At 44.3% G+C, this 17915-nt stretch overlaps 1 protein-coding gene across 1 annotated transcript in view; it reads left to right on the forward strand.

The window, feature by feature from the left end:
* The first annotated feature begins 200 nt into the window (after positions 1-200).
* Positions 201-17915, forward strand: part of Parp12 (poly(ADP-ribose) polymerase family member 12) — a 33731-nt gene continuing 16016 nt past the window's right edge. Inside the window, exons 1-5 of the mRNA XM_034519632.2 lie at positions 201-1083; positions 5033-5168; positions 7622-7922; positions 12575-12676; positions 14183-14306. Coding sequence (XP_034375523.1) covers positions 725-1083; positions 5033-5168; positions 7622-7922; positions 12575-12676; positions 14183-14306 — 1022 coding nt within the window. The 5' untranslated portion in view covers positions 201-724. The remainder of the gene's footprint in view (positions 1084-5032; positions 5169-7621; positions 7923-12574; positions 12677-14182; positions 14307-17915) is intronic.

Raw genomic sequence — 17915 nt, forward strand, 5'->3', positions numbered from 1 at the left:
TTATTCAGAAGGGGCAAGGGAAGAAGGATCTGCCTTTTTAAAGGATGTACCTACCCTTTCCTTTTGGAAATGCGGAATCCGCTACAAAAGCTGAATCTGGAGTACCATTTAGGCCGGTCTGGCCATTCCGAGCGACTGTTTCCGTTTGTTCCGGGGTGGGGTGGGACGAGGTGCGTCGTCCCGCTTCCGTGGTCCGCCTGCCGAGCTCGCTTTCGCTCCGGCGACTTCTGAGCCCCCCTGAAGGCAGACGCGCCAACCGGCTGCAACCGGCCGTGCCGGCGCCGTCTGGAAACTTCGCTCAGCTTCTCGAGATCGACGTTGCTGACTGAAAGGCCGGGCGTCCCTCGGGCTTAGCTGAACGCGCCACTCGCCTCACAGGGCGCTGCCTCGAAGGAAGCGGCCACTTCGCCCTCAGACGCGGGGCCGGCCCTGTGAGGACTCGCGACCCACGTCTCCGGCCGCGCGACGCCTCGAAGGGACGCCGGGCCGCTCAGTGCGCGCGCGCGCGCGCGCGGGCCGCCGCCGTCGAGCCGCGCGGTCCCCAGCTGCCGGCCCTAAGACGAGGGCGCCGGCTCCTCAGCTGCGGCCCGGGGGCGTGGCGAGGCCCCACTGCTCCTGTTTTCCCAGCTGGAGCCGGCTTTCGGTTTCGTTTCTTTCCAGCCGACCAGAGGGGCCAGGCCCGTGAACCACGCCGTCGTCCGTGCTAAGCCTCAGTCCGACGGCCATGGCCCAGGCCGCGGTGGCGGTGGCAGAGGTGACCCAGCTGCTGTGCGCGGCGGGGGGCGCCTTGGAGTTGGCGGAGCTGCGACGTCGCTTGCGAACAAGCCTGGGCGCCGACGCGCTGGAGCTGCTGCTGCGGGACCGCGGGCGCTTCGTGGTGGCCTCGAGGGCGGGCGCGGGCCGGGCGGCCTCGGCAGCGGCGGCGGCGGCGGCGCCGGCCTCGGAGCGCGTGGTGCTGGCGGTGTCGTCGCTGCGTCTGTGCCGCGCGCACCAGGGCCCCAAGCCGGGCTGCACGGGGCTCTGCGCGCAGCTGCATCTCTGCAAGTTTCTCATCTACGGCAACTGCAAGTTCCTGAGGACCGGGTAAGGATGCCAACGATGGGCATGGGCGGATGGATGCTCCTGGTCCTCCACTCCCGGGCCTCCGCTCTCAATTAGCACAGACAGCTAGGAGACGATTCCTTAGCCTCGCCTGTCCTTCACTCTCAAGAACGTTCATTGATCACCTACTTAGTGACTGGCAGTGTGTGATGGAGTGGCCCAGATAGAATGTGGTGCCAAGAGGGACACCTGAGTATGCAGTATGGCTCCCAGGAGGGAAGCTGGTCCTCAGGGTTGGTTGGAAAGATTGCTTTGAGGAGCAGGCAGCAAGGCTTGGAATCACAGCTGTAAGGACGCCTTTGGAAGTGCCACTCAACCCGTTTGCCTGCTTAGAAACCGAAACTCAGATTTTCAAGATCCGCAGGGTTCCCCCCTCCCCCTTTCGGGAACCCCCAGAACTTCCTGGGGGCTTTTCTGCACACCCCACCCCTTCTTTGGTTCATTTGGTGGCAGAGCCTTGTCTGGAGTGCCCTTCCTGGTTTGCTCTTTAGTGCCTCAGGTAGAAGCTGGTTCGCTCCTTTGAGCTCTTTCTCTTAACTCTTCCACACCACACTTCATGTCCTTATTAGTCTGGGCTGCTCTCTACTTGCACCTGCAAGGTGATTAGTGAGATTTGTTTATACTGAAGAATTTGGGCCTCACCTTAAAGGTGATAAAGTCTGTTGAATGTCAGCTGTGAGGTTTGTATCTTAGGAAGATGTCTCGGGTAATGGTGCCGGGATGCTGGGTTAGGAGAGGATGTTGAGACTTACGTGCTTCAAAGCTAGTCCAGTTATCTAGGAGAATTAGTGTCTTCCCTCCCTGCTTCCTTTTGCTCTAACAGAGTAGACATCATTTTTTATGATGTCAGGTTATTAGTCACCTTGGGTTAGTAACCCTGACCTATGCAGTCAGTCAATCAGGAATCCAGGCTGGCAAATACAACTGCACCCTCAATACTTTTGAGGCAGTTCTAAGCATCAAGTTCTGGGGGTTCAAAGGAAATAGGACAGAAAGGGTCTAGTGGGAAGTTTGCGTGGGCCAGGTCTAGCAGTGATAAATACCCCATCTACCAGAATCTGTCCCCCACCACTACCTACGGGGTATGGTCTGGGAGATGTGGTCTCTAGGACTCGTTTATTCAGAGATAATACAGATTAGAACTTGTCCAAACAATGTGTATGTGAGAGAATTGGGGACCTTAAAGGATAAAGGAGAGGGTGCCAGTGTGAAGAGAGGCTGCGAGAGAGATGGTGACTTGTTTCTGCTCCCACTGTGGACTGAAAGCTGGAGAGGGTTTGAGTTCTTTACTTAAAAGGAAGGCTAAATAAACCCTTAGGTGCTGATTGAAAGCTGCTGGGTGGTAAATACTGTGGCCCCAGTCACAGAAGTAGACCAGGAGAAGGTGGGCCCTACTCTACTGAGGGTAGAGCTCTAGAAACTCTGCCATGCAAGAAAGAGACATCTCTGGGATGAAAGAGGTAAGTAGCAAGTGGTAGCTGGCTTGATGCAATGACAGGAATGGCTAGTGAATGACTGAGTGAATGACTATATTGAGCAGTGGCTCGATATGTTGGCTGTCTGGCCTGAAACTTGCTATGTAGACTAGGCTGGCCTCCAGCTCACAGTCTTCCCGATTCTGGGACTAAGGCCATGCACCACTGCATCTGCCTGGTGAATCTTTATAATGTGCTTAATTGGCAAAATAATCATGGAAGGAAGATCTGTTCTTATGCTAATTCCCAAGATTTGGGTTCAAATTTTGTACTGGAAATCTAAACATTTGATATTTACTGGCCTCCATAACTGAGATTTTTCTTCCTCATTCTTCACCTTAGTCTTTTCCCATGATTTATACCAAGTAGTTTTCTACATATTTTTTCCAATGGGTAATGGAAAGTGAGTGTGATTAAGTGTACTTTCCTGTGACTTTACTTGTCTTCTTGATCACAAGGTTAGCTCTCTAAGAAACAAGCCTGAGAAGGAGTCTTCAGTCCCTGACTTCCAGACCTGTGCTGAGGAGGCAGTGGGCCTGCTGATCAAGAGCGTGGTCCCATGAGCTAGTCACCTTGTTCCAATCCAGCTCTGCTGACTAGTAATCCTGGGCAAGTGACTTTATGGCTGACTCTGTCCCCTCAGTGATGGTTAGATTACTTACCTCACAGGTTTGTTGAGGACTGAATGAACGTTTAGGCAACCTCTGTTGCATAGTAAATGCTCGCTAAGTATTAGTTGCCGTTATTGCAGTTATTTGTATACTTGGCTTTGGCAGCACCAGGTTAGGGTTCCCCTAACCCTGAGGATGTGGCTTATCTGTTGGTTTACACCTTCCAGTGGCCTCTCCTCTGCTCTCTCCCCCATCCAGACTCTGTAGTGCCTTTTCCTTTGGTGCTGCTGTGTTCTTTTACCACAGCTGACCTCAGACTTCCCATTCCATGTGTGAGTTCTTTTGTGTTGCATTCACCAGTTGGGGGAGAGGAGTCAAGGATAACTTGATGGTTTTTGATCTGTAGGGGAGGAGGGAAGTTAACTTTTGACAGAGAGCTAGTAGGAGGAAAGGGTTTGGGGATAGATGAGGAATTTGGCATTCTTTCAAGATGTTTGTTACAGATGTTAAGTAAGGTAAGGTAGTGTCTGCATCAAGCAGATGCTGCTTGCCTGACATTCCAGGTGACCAAGACTGTCATTAAAGATTTGTTCCTGAGTTCTTAGGGTGGAGTACCAGTGCCTGGTTGATAAGTGCTCACCAGATGCTTGTGGGTTGAAAGTACAGAAGAGGGGTGCTGCAAAGGGGGTGGACCCAGGAGTGTCTGTCTGTGTGTACTCATACCTGGAAGCATGAGTCACTCTGCTTAGCATGTTTAAAAGGATTTATTTTTGTTATTTAAATGATGTGTCTATATGGGTGTAGAGTGGAAGGAATGCTGTACATAGTGCCGGTGCCTTCAAAGGCCAGAGAGAGTGTTAGTGAGACACCCAGTACAGGTGCTGGGAATTGAATGCAGGTCTTCTGGAAGAGTAGAATAGTGCCCCTAACTACAGAGCCTTCCCTCTACCCTCTTCTCAAGTTTTGAGGGGGAGGGAGGGAGGAGGGAGGGGATGAGTTGGGTTGAGATGGGGTCTCTACATAGCCCTGGCTGTCATGGAACTCACTGTGTAGCCCAGACTGGCCTCAGAAATCTCCCTGCCTTTGCCTCCCAAGTGCTGAGATTAAAGGTATGTGTTACCTAGATTCACCCCTGCTCAGGTTTTTCATCCAAGTGCTTACTGAGTGGCCAGTGTGCTGTGACACTTTTGCATGATGGCCCCGCCCTTGTCTTTACATACCCTCCGAGAAGTGTTGTCCTGAGCCCTAGACATTGTCCAGTCTCATCTCTTCCTGCTAAATAAGCATCTGTTGCCATGCATAGCTGTTTTTTTCTATGCTGCTTATAAGGAGGGTCAGGAAGTGTTTGTGAAAAAATGCCATGAAGAATGATTTCACCAGCTCTGTAAGTCTGCCAGGGTTGCCATAACAGAATACCATAGATTGGGTGACCCAACCTTTCTTTTTCCCTCCCTCTCTCCCTTTCTCTTCTCTTCCATTTCTTCTCTTTCCTTCCTTTCTTCCTTCACAGAGGCTTGCTCTGTTGTCCAGCTAGTCTACAACTCATGATCTCCCTGCCTCAGCTTCTGAGTACTGGAATTACAGGTGTATGTTATAATAGCTGGCAGACTGGGAGGCTTAAACAACAAAAATTGACTTCTCACTATTCTGGAGGATGGAATTCTGAGATAAGGTTCATGTTGGATTGGGGCTATTCTAAATGACTTCATTTTAATTTAATTACCTCTCTCATGACCCTATCTTCAAAAGAAGTTTTACATCCTAAGGATCTGGAAGTTACAACTCTAATAGGGGATTTTAGGTAGGTAAGATCTAGCCTGTAACAACATCTTTGCTTCTTTCCAGGAAGAACTGTAGGAATGGTCACAACTTGAAGACTGATCACAACGTGAGTGTACTGAGGACTTATGGTGTTGATCACCTCACGTATACTGAGTTGTGCCAGCTCTTGCTTCAGAATGACCCTTCGCTTTTACCAGATGTGAGTGTTTAGAAGGGTGGTGGGGTGGGGTCTTCTTTGCAAGTAATAGTGGAGAAGCCAAATGGTTGGAAGATAGATAACTTTTAGTGCTGAGAACCCCATTTTGACCGAGAACCATTGCACAGGGGAGACTTGGATTTAATATCCAGCTCTGCTAATTAAATCTACTGGATTTAATATCCAGCTCTGTTGATGTTGGACCAGCCTTGGCATTTCTTGAAAAATTTCCTTCCCTATCATTTGGGCTGGCACCACTCCTGTAGTGATTTAGTGAGGTTGACCAGCACCTGAAGCAAGTGTTACCTAGAACTAAGCAGAATGAGAGACCCCAGCTGGCCCATCCCTGAATAGTGGGAATTGGAACTGCATGTTTGGGGTTGTTTTAGTCTATGGAGAAGCCTTCCAAAGCTGCTTGACAATCACCCAGTAGTACTCTCTCTACTCATTCTCTGGTACCCAGGAGAAAACTCAGCTTGTGTAAGCTTATTGCATTATCTCTGTATCATTTGGTGGGGGGAAGATTAGCAGCACAAAGGGTTTATTGGGTAAGGATCAGGAGAAAGCATAGAGAACCTTCTAGGCAGCAGCAGGGTTGTGATGACATTCATGGCAGGCGAAAGGAAGGCAGGGTCTGAGTAGGAGCCTGACTAAAGTGTGATTCTAAGAACAGCTCTACCAGGCTCAGGTGCTGCTGGAGGGGGCAGTGACTCAGCAGATTTGACTTGCTTTAGGATCAGTGCTGTTTTCCATTGTGCTGGGCAAGGCCTTAGTGTGAATAAAACCCTGGCTCTGTAGGGCTTCCCTAGGCCTTGAGTTTCTCCAGCAGATCTCAGCAGGGTGTTTTTTCATGTATGGGGCAGGCTATCTGAGATGCTTTGGCACTGTTACTGGTTTGGCATATTTTAATGCAGATATTTTCATATTAGACAATGTCACCCATTTGAGGAACAGTAAGTAGACAGCATCATGACTGACACATAAGAAATATTAACTTTTTATATTTGTCTTTTGAAAATTCATATTGGTTTACTTCACCTGAGCTTTTTGGGATATCCATTGTCAGCTAGACATTGATGGCCAGGGGATAAAACACCCTGCTTTGCCATGAGATGCAAATCAAATCGTGGAATAGGAAGGCAGAGGATGACTTTGGGTGATGTTTAAGACACTGTCAAAGTTCACATTCCATGCTGTGGGGAAAGGTGTTTGGGGGCAGATAAGGCCTGTCCAGAAGATAAGTGAGGAAGAGGGTGGTCTGGCACCTCTCATGCATCAGCATTGGTTGATATTTTCATGGTTTCCAGTTTAGTAATTGCAACAACTCTGTGACATTGATGGCCTTCTACCCATTTTAGAGATTCAAAAAATGGAACCTGAAAGCTGGTGAATGGCTTCTCTGAGGCGGTCTTCAGAATTGCTATCTCCCTTTTTCCCTTGGGTAGACTATCTGTAGAGTGGAGGCCTTGAAAGAAAACTGGGTTCTGCCTCTGAACTCCCAAGGAAATTTCCTACAGCTTGTGGAATGTAATATCTAGAAATTGAGTAGGTGGGCCCCTTTCCATGTTGAATTTTTGGGGTATAGAGAAGGAGCAGTTGATTGAGGTTCAAGTTGCAAGTTTGCAGTTGTGCGTTGTGGTGGGTGTTTGTGATCTTAACACTTGGATGGTGGAGGTGGAGGACTAGGATTCATTCTGTCTTTTCCTGTGTAGTTTGAGGGCAGCCTGGGCTGTGGGAGACCTTGTATTAATAAACTAGAAAAAAGTTACAGGTTTGCCAACAACCCAGTTGAGCAAACAACAGGTACAGTGATTAGCTGTGTGACTAGGGCTAGCTGATGAAATTTAAATAACATTTATTAAGTTTATTAGGGGACACAGATCCACTAGGTACAAGGGTGAGTGTGAGTATGCTTGTCCACAGTGTGGGGGTCAGATGACAACTCCAGGGAGTTGTTCTTCCTTCCTGTCATTATGTGGGCTCTGGTATTTGAATCTTGTTGGCCCTAGCTGTTTAGCTTTGGAGTCTGCTAGTTCCCTTGAGAAATGAAGGGTGGTATTTGGCCAGCTTTGAGATGCCTTAGCCCTAAGAACCTCTCTGACTTTGAATTTTGAAAGGAAAATTGGGGGAAATGAACTAGTAAAGTATATTTGGTTTGGTGAGGCTTGTGTATAGGTATGGGTAGGTGCATTGAGGTAGATAGGAGGCTCCTACTGCTTTGGATCTCCCCAGGAGAAGGGCTTGCTTGGGGTTTATTTTAGCTTAGGGAATAGTTTGGTGTACACACACACACACACACACACACACACATTGAATAAGAGATGAATTCTCTATAGCCCATGTGAATGGTGAAATAATAAAATGACCATGAGGCCCCTTTCCCCCAGGTCATGACTGTTGAGGTGTGCTATATACAGTGTTCATGTGATGATGTCATTTCTTCTCTTTGTCAACAGATCTGCCTACACTACAACAAAGGTGACGGGCCCTTCGGCTCTTGCTCCTTCCAAACGCAGTGTATTAAACTCCATATCTGCCAGTACTTCCTACAGGGAGAGTGCAAGTTTGGCACTAGCTGTAAGAGGTCCCATGAGTTCACTAACTCTGAGAATCTGGAGAAGTTGGAAAGGTTGGGCTTAAGTTCGGACCTGGTGAGCAGGCTACTCTCTACTTACCGAAACGCATATGACATCAAGAATAAGGGCTCAGCCCTCAGCAAAGTGTCCCCTTCTCCTGCAGGTCCACAGGGGACTTCTGGTAAGGCTGCTGGAAAATGCTGCAGGCTTTGGGCTTGGGGCCTGGAGTTTTTGTTGGTTGGTGAATAGGATATGACTTTGTGGAAGTGTGGGTCTCTTTTGTTAAGACTTGTCGATCCTTTTCCAGCTAGGAAGTTGTGAAGACAGTTGGAATCTAGACACAGTCAAACAGGCATTCCAGATAATGCAAGCTGGCGTTGGCACATGCTTAATCCTGGAGGGGCTGGGTCTGTACCAAAATGAAAGTGGACTGAAATGTCCACTGTGTAATTGTCTTGTCCCCCCCGCCCCCTGGAGAGTTGGGCTGTTAGCTATACAGCTCTAGGACCATCCATTAGGTAGCATTCTTTATGACATTACAAACGAATACAAGAAGGCATGTGTAAAGGCTGTGGCTTTGGCCATCCTGCCATAAGCAAGCCCAAGTTTTCCCCTTCATAAGAGTTTTTGGCCTTATTCTCTGCTGCTTTTTAGCACCTAGGCAGTGCCTGGCCCATAGTAACCTACCAACACGAGTGAGTATGGTCAGACACTTTTTCCTAAGTGTCTATCAGGCTTAGTGACAGGTAGATAGAGGAATTCCCACTTGAGATTTTATGTTCATAAGTGCTTTTCTTGTATGTCTGTCTGCACACCACACATGCCTGGTGCTTTCAGAGGCCAGGAGAAGATGTTAGATCCTCTGGAACTGGGGTTACACATGGTTGTGAGCTGCTGTGTAGATGCTGAGAATTGTACCCAGGTCCTCTGGAAGACGAGCCAGTGCTCTAAATGGCAGAGCCATCTCTAGCCCCTAGTAGAGATTTTTTTAAAGAATAATTTTTATTCTTTAATGATTTCATACATGTATACAATATTCTTAATCAAACAACTCAAATCCCCTTCCTATTTTTTCCAGTTCCTTCTAGTACTTTCTCTTTCAACTTTTATGTGATTTTTAAAAAATATTTTTAAAACTTTTATTTATATGTATATGTTGCATTTAAGAATGTATGCCACATGTATGCAAGTGCCCTTAGAAGTCAGAAGAGGACATCAGGTCTTCTGAAACTGGAGTTACAGTTGTTTTGATCTTCATGTGGGTGCTGGACTCAGATCCTCTGAAAGAGCAGCAAATATTCTTAACCACAGACCAATTTTTTTTAGCTCCCTCAAGCTATCGTTTTAAAAATTATTTATTTACATTTATTTGTGTGTGTATATATACGTATATATGTGTATACGTGCATGCATACATGTGTGTGTTGTAGCACGTGTATAGGTCAGAGGGCAGTTTGGGAAATGTTCTATCCTTTCACTATGTAGATCTCGGGGATCAAACCCAGGCTGTTTGACTTGGCAGTGAGTACCTTTACCACGGACTCTAATGTTGCCTGCATGTGTGTTGGCGTGGGGCCATCCACCTGGGAATGAACAACCTACCAAGGACCACTGGTTGCACCACCAAAGAAAAATGACTCTGCCTCTCCCATGCAGTAGTCACTTGCCAATAGCTCCTCAGCTAGGGTGGGAGCCCCAAGAGCCCGCCTCATGTCCATAATGGAATGTTGACTGGCTTAGTCTTATGTAGGTGAGCTGTAGCTATCAAGAGTGTGTGAGTGCAATGGCTGTGTTGTGTGTAGAATACAACATTTCATAGCACTCTTCCCATCCTCCAGCTCTTCTGTTCTTCCTGCCCCCTCTTTATCCCTGAGCCTTGAGGAGCCTTGAGACAGATGTCTTATTTAGGGCTAAGCACTTAACAGTCACTTATTTTCAGCACTTTGACCACTTAGAATTCTGCATCGGTAGCTGCCCATTGCAAAAAGAAGCTTTGTAAACCAAGGTTGAGGCACCCTAATATATGGGTATAAAATGCGTATTTAAAAGGTGGTTTGACAACATGTCCATTTAGCAAAACCACACTAGTAAGTTACCCTCTAATGCCCATGACCTCTCCTGCCATGGACTTTTGCTTGGGTTTATAGTACAAAACATGAATTCTCTCTTATAGAGCAAGCCAGAATCCAGTCAGGAAGCAGTTGATTACCAATCACCTAGCTCCTCCTCTCCTCCTCCTCTCCTCTTTCTTTTTACTCCTCCTCTTCCTCTCCTTACTCCTCCCACCTTAGCTCCTCCTACATATCACCCTTCCTGTTAAAATAAAATTTTTCTCTTAAAATACAATTAGAGCATAACTATACCAGTTTGTGTCAAGATACAAGATAGACCTAATACCCAGTCCATCATTTTGTTGACTAACCAGAACCTCTGTCATCTCTCCTAACTAAAAGACTTAGTTCTGAACCTGGTTTTTTTTCTTGGCTTTAGAATGAATGTCAGCTGAAAGCCATCCTCTCAAATCTTTTCTCTCAAAGTAAATAACCGGGATTGGCTATGAGACTATAACCCTGTCAGAAATCCAGAATGACTGAGTTAACTGAAATTATGGGAAGAAGCACAAAGCATAGCTTCTAAAACTTAGCCAATTTATAGAGACCGATGAACACCTGGACAGTCCCTATACTACAAAACGTTGGCATTTCCAATCTTCAGCTTTCTGACCCAGGATCATCTCTCAGACTTAGTAATGCAGAATTATTAAGGGCTGATTGCTCTGTCTTGACAGAGTTATAATTTCTTAAATGGTACAAAATTTACTTTGATTTCAAATTTAAAGTTTTCATTAGCACGAGCTTCTTATTGATATAAAAGTGAGATGAATATTGTTACTCTCATAGGCATTGTGCTTGTATAACACATTTAGGAATACAAGGCTTAGACCCAGTCCTTCCTTAACTTTTCTAACTGATTTGAGATGGTTAGCCTGTGAGTTAGGGACCTATAGCAAATTAATGGCTCTGAGTTTATTGTTACGGTGTTTTCTATATTTTATTTAGAAATAGCTGAGAGGAGTTAACAGACAACAGTCCAGATTGCCTTACATGGATAGTTGGTTTTCAAAATGTCCACAGAATTTCAAAAAGTCCACAGAATTGACATTACAAACATTTCTGTATTAAGGTTCATTTTGATTAGAGACCTGTCTGCTCCTGACAGCTTCCTGTCTTGGATTCTAAGAAGAAATTGAGCATCTTTAGAGTTACTCCAGTTGTGGTGAGACAGCCACTAGGCAAGAATTGCCTCTTTTCATTTACAAATTACTGTCCAGAAAAGGACACACTTGTGGAATAGTCGAGTGATTATATTTGCCAAGACAGAGTAATCAGCCTTAATACAGAATCTCTTATTGTCCTAGGCCTCACCAGATAGGTTAGGCTGGCTGGCCAGTGAGCTACATGGATTTAGCTGTCTGTCTCTACCACACCAGACTCCAAGCATGTCCAGTCATGCCCAACTTTAAATAAATAAATAAATAATGAATGAATGAATGAATGTATGTTTTGTGTTTTTTTTGAGAGACGGTCTTGATGTAGCCTAGGCTAGCCTTGAACTCAACAGAGCTACATCTGCCTCTTTCTACTAAGTGCTTTGACTAAAGGCATGTATCACCATACCCGGCTTAAATTTTTATTTTATTATATGTGAATATCTGGTTTGCCTGTCTTTGCATTACTTGTTTGCCTAGCGCCCACAGACCAGAAGATGGTGTCAGATCCCTTGGACCTGGAGTTACAGATAGTTGTAAGAGACCATGTGCTAGAAAGTGAACATGTGTCCTCTGGAGGAGCAGCCAGTGCTCTTAACCATCTCTCTAGCCTCACTTAGGCTCTTAAAAAATGTAGGTTCTGGGGGATTGAACTGTGATCCTCAAGCTTGCAAGGCAAGCATTTACTGAGACATCCTCCCAGTCTCTTCAGATATTTTTCTTACCCCCAAGATATACAGAGGTTTTGCTTTAAATGATGCTTAGAGCATCATCTAGATTATGACTTTATTGAAAACTGAGGGATGGATCCACTGCTGAGTGGCTTAGGTCTCAACAGTCACTACCCTGGAGATAGAGAACTTCAGGGTCTCCTAGGTGTGGATTTTGAGGCCCAGCCTATGGAATATCTAGGAGTTTATAAAATGAAAAGGGAAGATGCAGATAACAGAGTGACTGGTGATAGGACAGAAAATGAGGAGAGGTTATAAATGAGGTTTTATTTTTTTTATTATTATTTAGAGTTAAGTGAATGGGGTAAATATAATAGGTAAAGACATTGGAATGCTAATAAGAAAGGTACACTTTGAAAGAACTCATTATACTGTCTTGTTTTAAGAGCCCTACAAATAAACTAAAATTAAGAGTATTTTTTGAAGATTAAAAACTTTCCATATATTATCTTTTTTATTAGTACCCAGTTCTAAAGACGTCATTGGCAATATTTGCTATAGAAATTAAATATGATTTTTAAATACCTTTCTATTTTTCCTTCTTAGTGACTTGGATGAATAATCAGAGTTGAAAAAAAAATCCCTCTGTGGTGTCCTGGACTTCGTAAAAAACAAAACTATGTGCTGAGTATTCTAGGAGTCACCCTAAAAGTCAGGTGCCCACCTGTGTGACTGGGGGTACTTTTATCCCTTAAAGGATAGATTCTGTCAGTTTTCCTAGGCCACTTTTGCACAGAGCTGGATAAATTCTTCCTTTTAGCCATGAAATGCTATAATCCTACATGAAAAGTGTCGCTGGGAGCTGACATAACTATGTGTGCTGTTTCTTTGTAGAAAGGAAAGACAGTTCAAGTCCTGTGTCACCAGGCACTCCTAGCCAGGAGGAGAGTGAGCAGATTTGCTTGTACCACATTCGGAAGAGTTGTAGCTTCCAAGGTAAGTTAGATGTTCTTCCCTCTCGTGGGAGGGATACTGCTTCTTATTACTGGAACTGCTCTAAGGCACCCCCAGAGAGAGCAGGGATCTCACCAAACTAGTTCTGAATCTGCTTTGTTGAGGATAGAAGAAATTATTTCCATTTTTCAAATGAAGCTTTAGATGAGTGTTTGGGAATATATGACTTTGGATCTGTACCACGTGAGTGTCAAGTCGCCGCAGAACCTTATAAAATGGGGCTACTCAATCTAGTGGAAGGTAAGATAATTGCCACTTCTGTGGGTGACAGCCTAGGGGAGTCTCAAACTAGCGAAGGCCTCAGTGAGGAGATGAAGGCACTTGTATTAGCATGTAGAGGGTGGCTCAAGGTTTCCTCGAGTATTGGGCCAGTGGTCCCTGCTTGCCTTCCTTACCACGAAGAGTAATTCTTGTGTGGGTCAGTATTTTCACAAAAGCTTTGTGTTCTTCACTGAAAACTTAAGTCTTTGACTAAAGATTCTTTTTCAAGTCCTGTGACTGCAGCCACCAAAATGTTGTGTTCCATTTTTAGTCTTTAGCTGTCACACAGCAATTCATGACTGTTTTCCCTTTGTGAAGGAGTTAGTACAGAGCAGAGCGGAAGGTTCTCCATCTTCTTCCTTCTCCAGTGGTACACACTTGTATGCTATACCACACTTGTTTTATGTATTTGATTTCAAATTAAATTTTATCTTATGTGTATGGTGGTTTGCCTACATGTATGTCTGCACCATGTGTGTGCCTGGTGCCAAGAAGGCCAGAAGAGGGTGTCTAATCCCTTGGAACTGGACTTAGAGAAGGTTATAAACCACCATGTCAGTGCTGGGAAGCAAACCTGGGTCCTCTGGAAGAGCACCCAGTGCTCTTACTGAGCCATCTTTCTTGCCCCTTCATTCTTGTTTTTAAAGATTTATTTGTTTTCTTATTTTTTAATCTCTTTTTGCTTCAATTTTATTCTACCTGCTTTGTAATTTAGGGATTCTTAAATTATTGTTTTCTTTGGAGCACTTTCCATTGCTGCCCAGAACTTTTACATTTGCTCTTCTCTATAGCCTTTCATTTCAAGGGATATAAGAAGGAATTGGGTTATGGGTGCTTTGCCTTCTAAATTGAGATTACATTTATGTAACTCAGCCAGGAAGCCTACAGCCTAGATTGTATTGAGATAGGGGCATTAGGAGGAGGCAGTGAGGCAGATAAAGAAGGCAGGGTATCAGGGAGGAAAGGTTGCTTCCTGCATCTACTGTTGTGCCAAAATTCTCACCAGCTGCTGTGGTTGATGGCTTCTCCCAGGGGCCTCCAGCTATGATTGGCCTGGCCACCACATTCAGTTCCAGGTCTACTGTTAGCCACAGCCTTGGGCCCCTGGGTCCTTTCTGAGGCCTCAGTCTGGTGGGCATGGGGGAGATAGTCTTTCTTGGGACAGTTATAGGGTGGGGTACACTGCTTACTGCTAGGGTGTCTTACTACTCTGTGTTTCTATTTTAGATAAGTGCTATCGAGTTCATTTTCATCTGCCATATCGATGGCAATTCTTGGATGGAGGCAAATGGAAGGATTTGGAAAACATGGAGCTTATTGAAGAGGCATATAGCAATCCCAGTAAAGACAGGTAGAGTGAAAACATGCCCCTCTTCCTGGCTTTGTGCCCAGCCTTTTGTGTGCAGCATAAGGGCTTCAGTTTACACAATAGTCTGTGCATGCATGCGTGTGTCCACGCATCCCGAAACTTGACCTGGAGCTGGGAGCCCATGTTTATACTGGATGTGGTTTATACTAGTTCTCCTAGCTGTCTCTTCCCCTGCTTTCCCCCATTCAGGGAGGTGCTATACCAAGACCAAGTAACCTCAATTATTTGCTGCTGGGATTGATCATTCACAGTTATTCATTGTTATAGACAATCAAGAGATTGTCTTTACAAACTAGGAGTTTGTAAACTTCTAGTCTTTCCCACAAAGTCACACCGCCAAACTGTTTTAACCTGATTGGTTTTATTCTTTAAATTTTTTTCTAGCATTTTCACTCAGTCAATTCATATAAACAAGGAAGACCCAGGTAGTCTTCTTTAGGTATTTAGCCATTACTTGTTTTAAAATGTGCTGCGATATATTCTGAAAAGATAATTTTAAATTTTTTTAATTTGGGGCATGGACTGGAGAGGTATCATAGGAGGTAGAGAACTTTACTGCTCTGCCAGAAGTCCTGGCATCCACATGGTAGCTAACTGTCTGCAATTCCTTCCCATTGTAGAGGATCTTAGGCCCTCTTCTGGCCTTTTCAGATACTGCACTCATGTGGTAAATATGTGCAGACAAAATACCTATTCACATAAAATAAAAATAAATAAATCTTTATTTAAAAAAGTTTGGGTTTTATTTTTGGTTATGTTTGTGTGCGTGTGCATGCATGCATACGTGCGTGTGGATGCAAGGGAAGGTGCCTGTAGAGGCCACAAAATGGTATTGGATACCCTAGAGCTAGCATTACAGGCAGCTTTGAGCCACCCACAGTAGGTGCTGGGAACCAAAACCTGATCCTCTGTAAAAGCAGCAAGTGCTCTTAACTGCTGAGCTCCCTAAAAAGAGAATTTGAATATCTAAAATAAAAAGTGCCTATGTGCAAATTGCTATTGGCTAAGAATGTGAAACAAATTATTTCCCTTTGCAAGATTAAATAGCCCATACACCATCTATAATCTTTCTCTTTGAAGTTAATTTTAGACATTGTTAATGCACAAATATTAAATATGCCACTCAGTTACTTTTAGTAAATGTATTTGTGTTGTAGCCAGAATACAGACTATCTCATCATCCTAGAAGGTTCTTTATTCAGCCCACTTTCTAAATTTGTCTTCACTGACTTCTCTCACCTTAGCTTTGCTCATTTGCGGACCTATAAGTTGAACTATTTGTTGTGTACTGATAGGCCTGGACTCTAACAGCATTGTGGCTTCGTTTCTTTTCCTTTTAAAAAATTCTTAATTTTGGTTTTTGAGCTAGGGTCTCATTATGTGGCACAGGCTGTCCATAAACTGTCAATCTGGCCCATGCCTCCCAAGGGCTTGGCTGATAGCATGTACACCAGGCCCAGGACTAGTTGGGCCAACTTCTGTATACCATACATGAATTTATATGGAGAGATTTCCAGAGGATCTTCTGACGGAGAGGCTGTGTTTGTCCTCCTGACAGGAGACGCCGGGTTGTTTTTCAGGTGACTGTGGTGCTTTCCAGCCTCATTAGCAGTGTTTGATGACGTGCCCCCAATATTGGCTTTATTGAGTATTTACGTACTAAGAGTCTAGAGTGTAACATGTTTTCTCAGTTTTCATAGCCATGATTTCCAAGGAAAAGTTTTCACATGTCCATTAACTGTTTTTGGCTCCTTCCCTGTGTGATGTCTGACCTTAAACATATTTTAGGCATGAGAAGAACTGTTTTTATTTATCCATTTATTTTGAGGATATGAAATGTGAGGTTAAAAAAAAAAACTCAGCCAGTTAATAGTGCCTGTAATAAAGAGAAATATTTGTCCATCTTTTCATTTTTGTCTTTGTACTTTATATGTCTTAAGAAATCTTCCTTTATTGCAATAACAAAAGAGTTCTCCTGAGTTTTCTTCTAAAAGCGAACAACACTATATTTAAATTCTCTTTTTTATGTGATTAAATTTGAGCCCAATTTCATTTTTAGGTGATTCACCAGTTTCTCCAATAACTACTTTGAAAAATTTTAATTAATTTGCTCATGATTAAAATACCTGGCATAAAATTTAAGCTACTAAGCACACTCAAACCATACAAGCTCCATGACTACTCATTTCTAGATGTTTATTTTAAAACAACCTAAAGAGAGCCAAACTGGGTAAAAACGTTAACACCTTCCATTTTCACTTTAGTTGTCAGATGCCATCTTTTTACACCCCTCTTCAGTGCTACCTGTGTTTGTCTGTTTCTGGTCTCTGGTCAGTGCCTATCTATCAGTCCCACACTGTCTGACCCATGGAAGCTTAGTACTAAGTTCTGGGATCTGGTGAGGCAAAAGGCTCCTCCCCCTTACTCCTCCTCCCGTGTCTTGCCATTTTTGCTTTCATCAGCTTTCCAATTACTCTGCTGTATTCTTGACTTGAAATTACAATGACTGTTTGGGGAGATTATGTCTTTATAATTTTTATGTACACACATGCCCATCTTCTGAGGTATGCTCTCCTCTAGAACTGCTGCTGGGGTTCTGATAAAGTATGTGCTGTGTACGCTGAACATTCTTCTCTTTACCTTTCCTTCTCCTGACTTCTTCATTCCCTTTCCTCTCTTTGCTGTATTTAGGGGAATTCTCAGAGTCCCAGGCCACTAGTTCAGCCTCTTCTGAGATCTAGTGAGGCCATCTGTGACTTTAAAATTTATGATATATTACTTACTCTTAAATGTTCTTGCTTTTTCCAGTTTACCTGCTCACCTTTTTAAGTTTCTTAATGCCAGTGTAGACTTTGGTAATTCAGAAGAACCGTTTTTACACTGTTTGCATACTTAGATGCTACTTTGTGCCTCAGTCGTCTGACTCTATTGGTTGTTGTCAACTGTTTTCTCATGAAGTCTTTGGTTATGTGATTTGATTTTAAGTTTGTGTTTGATGAAACTTTATTTCTGGAAATTGTTCTGCGGTGAGTTCCTCCAGAGAGTTTGTATTTGCTGTTTTGGGAGCCAACTGTCTTTACAGCTAATTCTCACTTAAAGTGTAAAACATCCTAAAATTTGTAGGAGGCTTGACTGGTTCAAAGTCCTGGGGGAGATTTTCCTCTTCTTCCAGAGCCAGTATGTATGAGGGGAATTTCCTTCTGACTGCCTTGGCATGTTCCTGGATCTGTCTATACAGAATTCCATCTCTGTTCTCTCTCTTTTCTCCTTCCTTTCCTTCTCCCTTTCTCTCCCTCTCTCTCCCTCTCTCTTTTATCCACACAGAGTCTCAAGTAAACCTGACTGTTCTCATGCACACTGTGTAGCTGAGAATGACCTTTTACTTCTGATCCTGCCTAGACCTCCCAGGTACTGGGATTACAGGTGTGTGCTACCAGCTTTCCCGAGCTGGGTCTAGGGCTATAGGTCTGTAATACCATCTAGTTGGGAAGGTGAGGCAGGAGGATCATAAGTTCAGGACCTGCCTGCACAACTTAATGACTGCTTCAAAATGGAGGTTGGTATAGCTCAATTGAGGAATGATTTCCTCAT

Source organism: Arvicanthis niloticus, chromosome 15 (genome assembly GCF_011762505.2).
Source record: "Arvicanthis niloticus isolate mArvNil1 chromosome 15, mArvNil1.pat.X, whole genome shotgun sequence".
Classification (NCBI taxonomy): Eukaryota; Metazoa; Chordata; class Mammalia; order Rodentia; family Muridae; genus Arvicanthis; species Arvicanthis niloticus.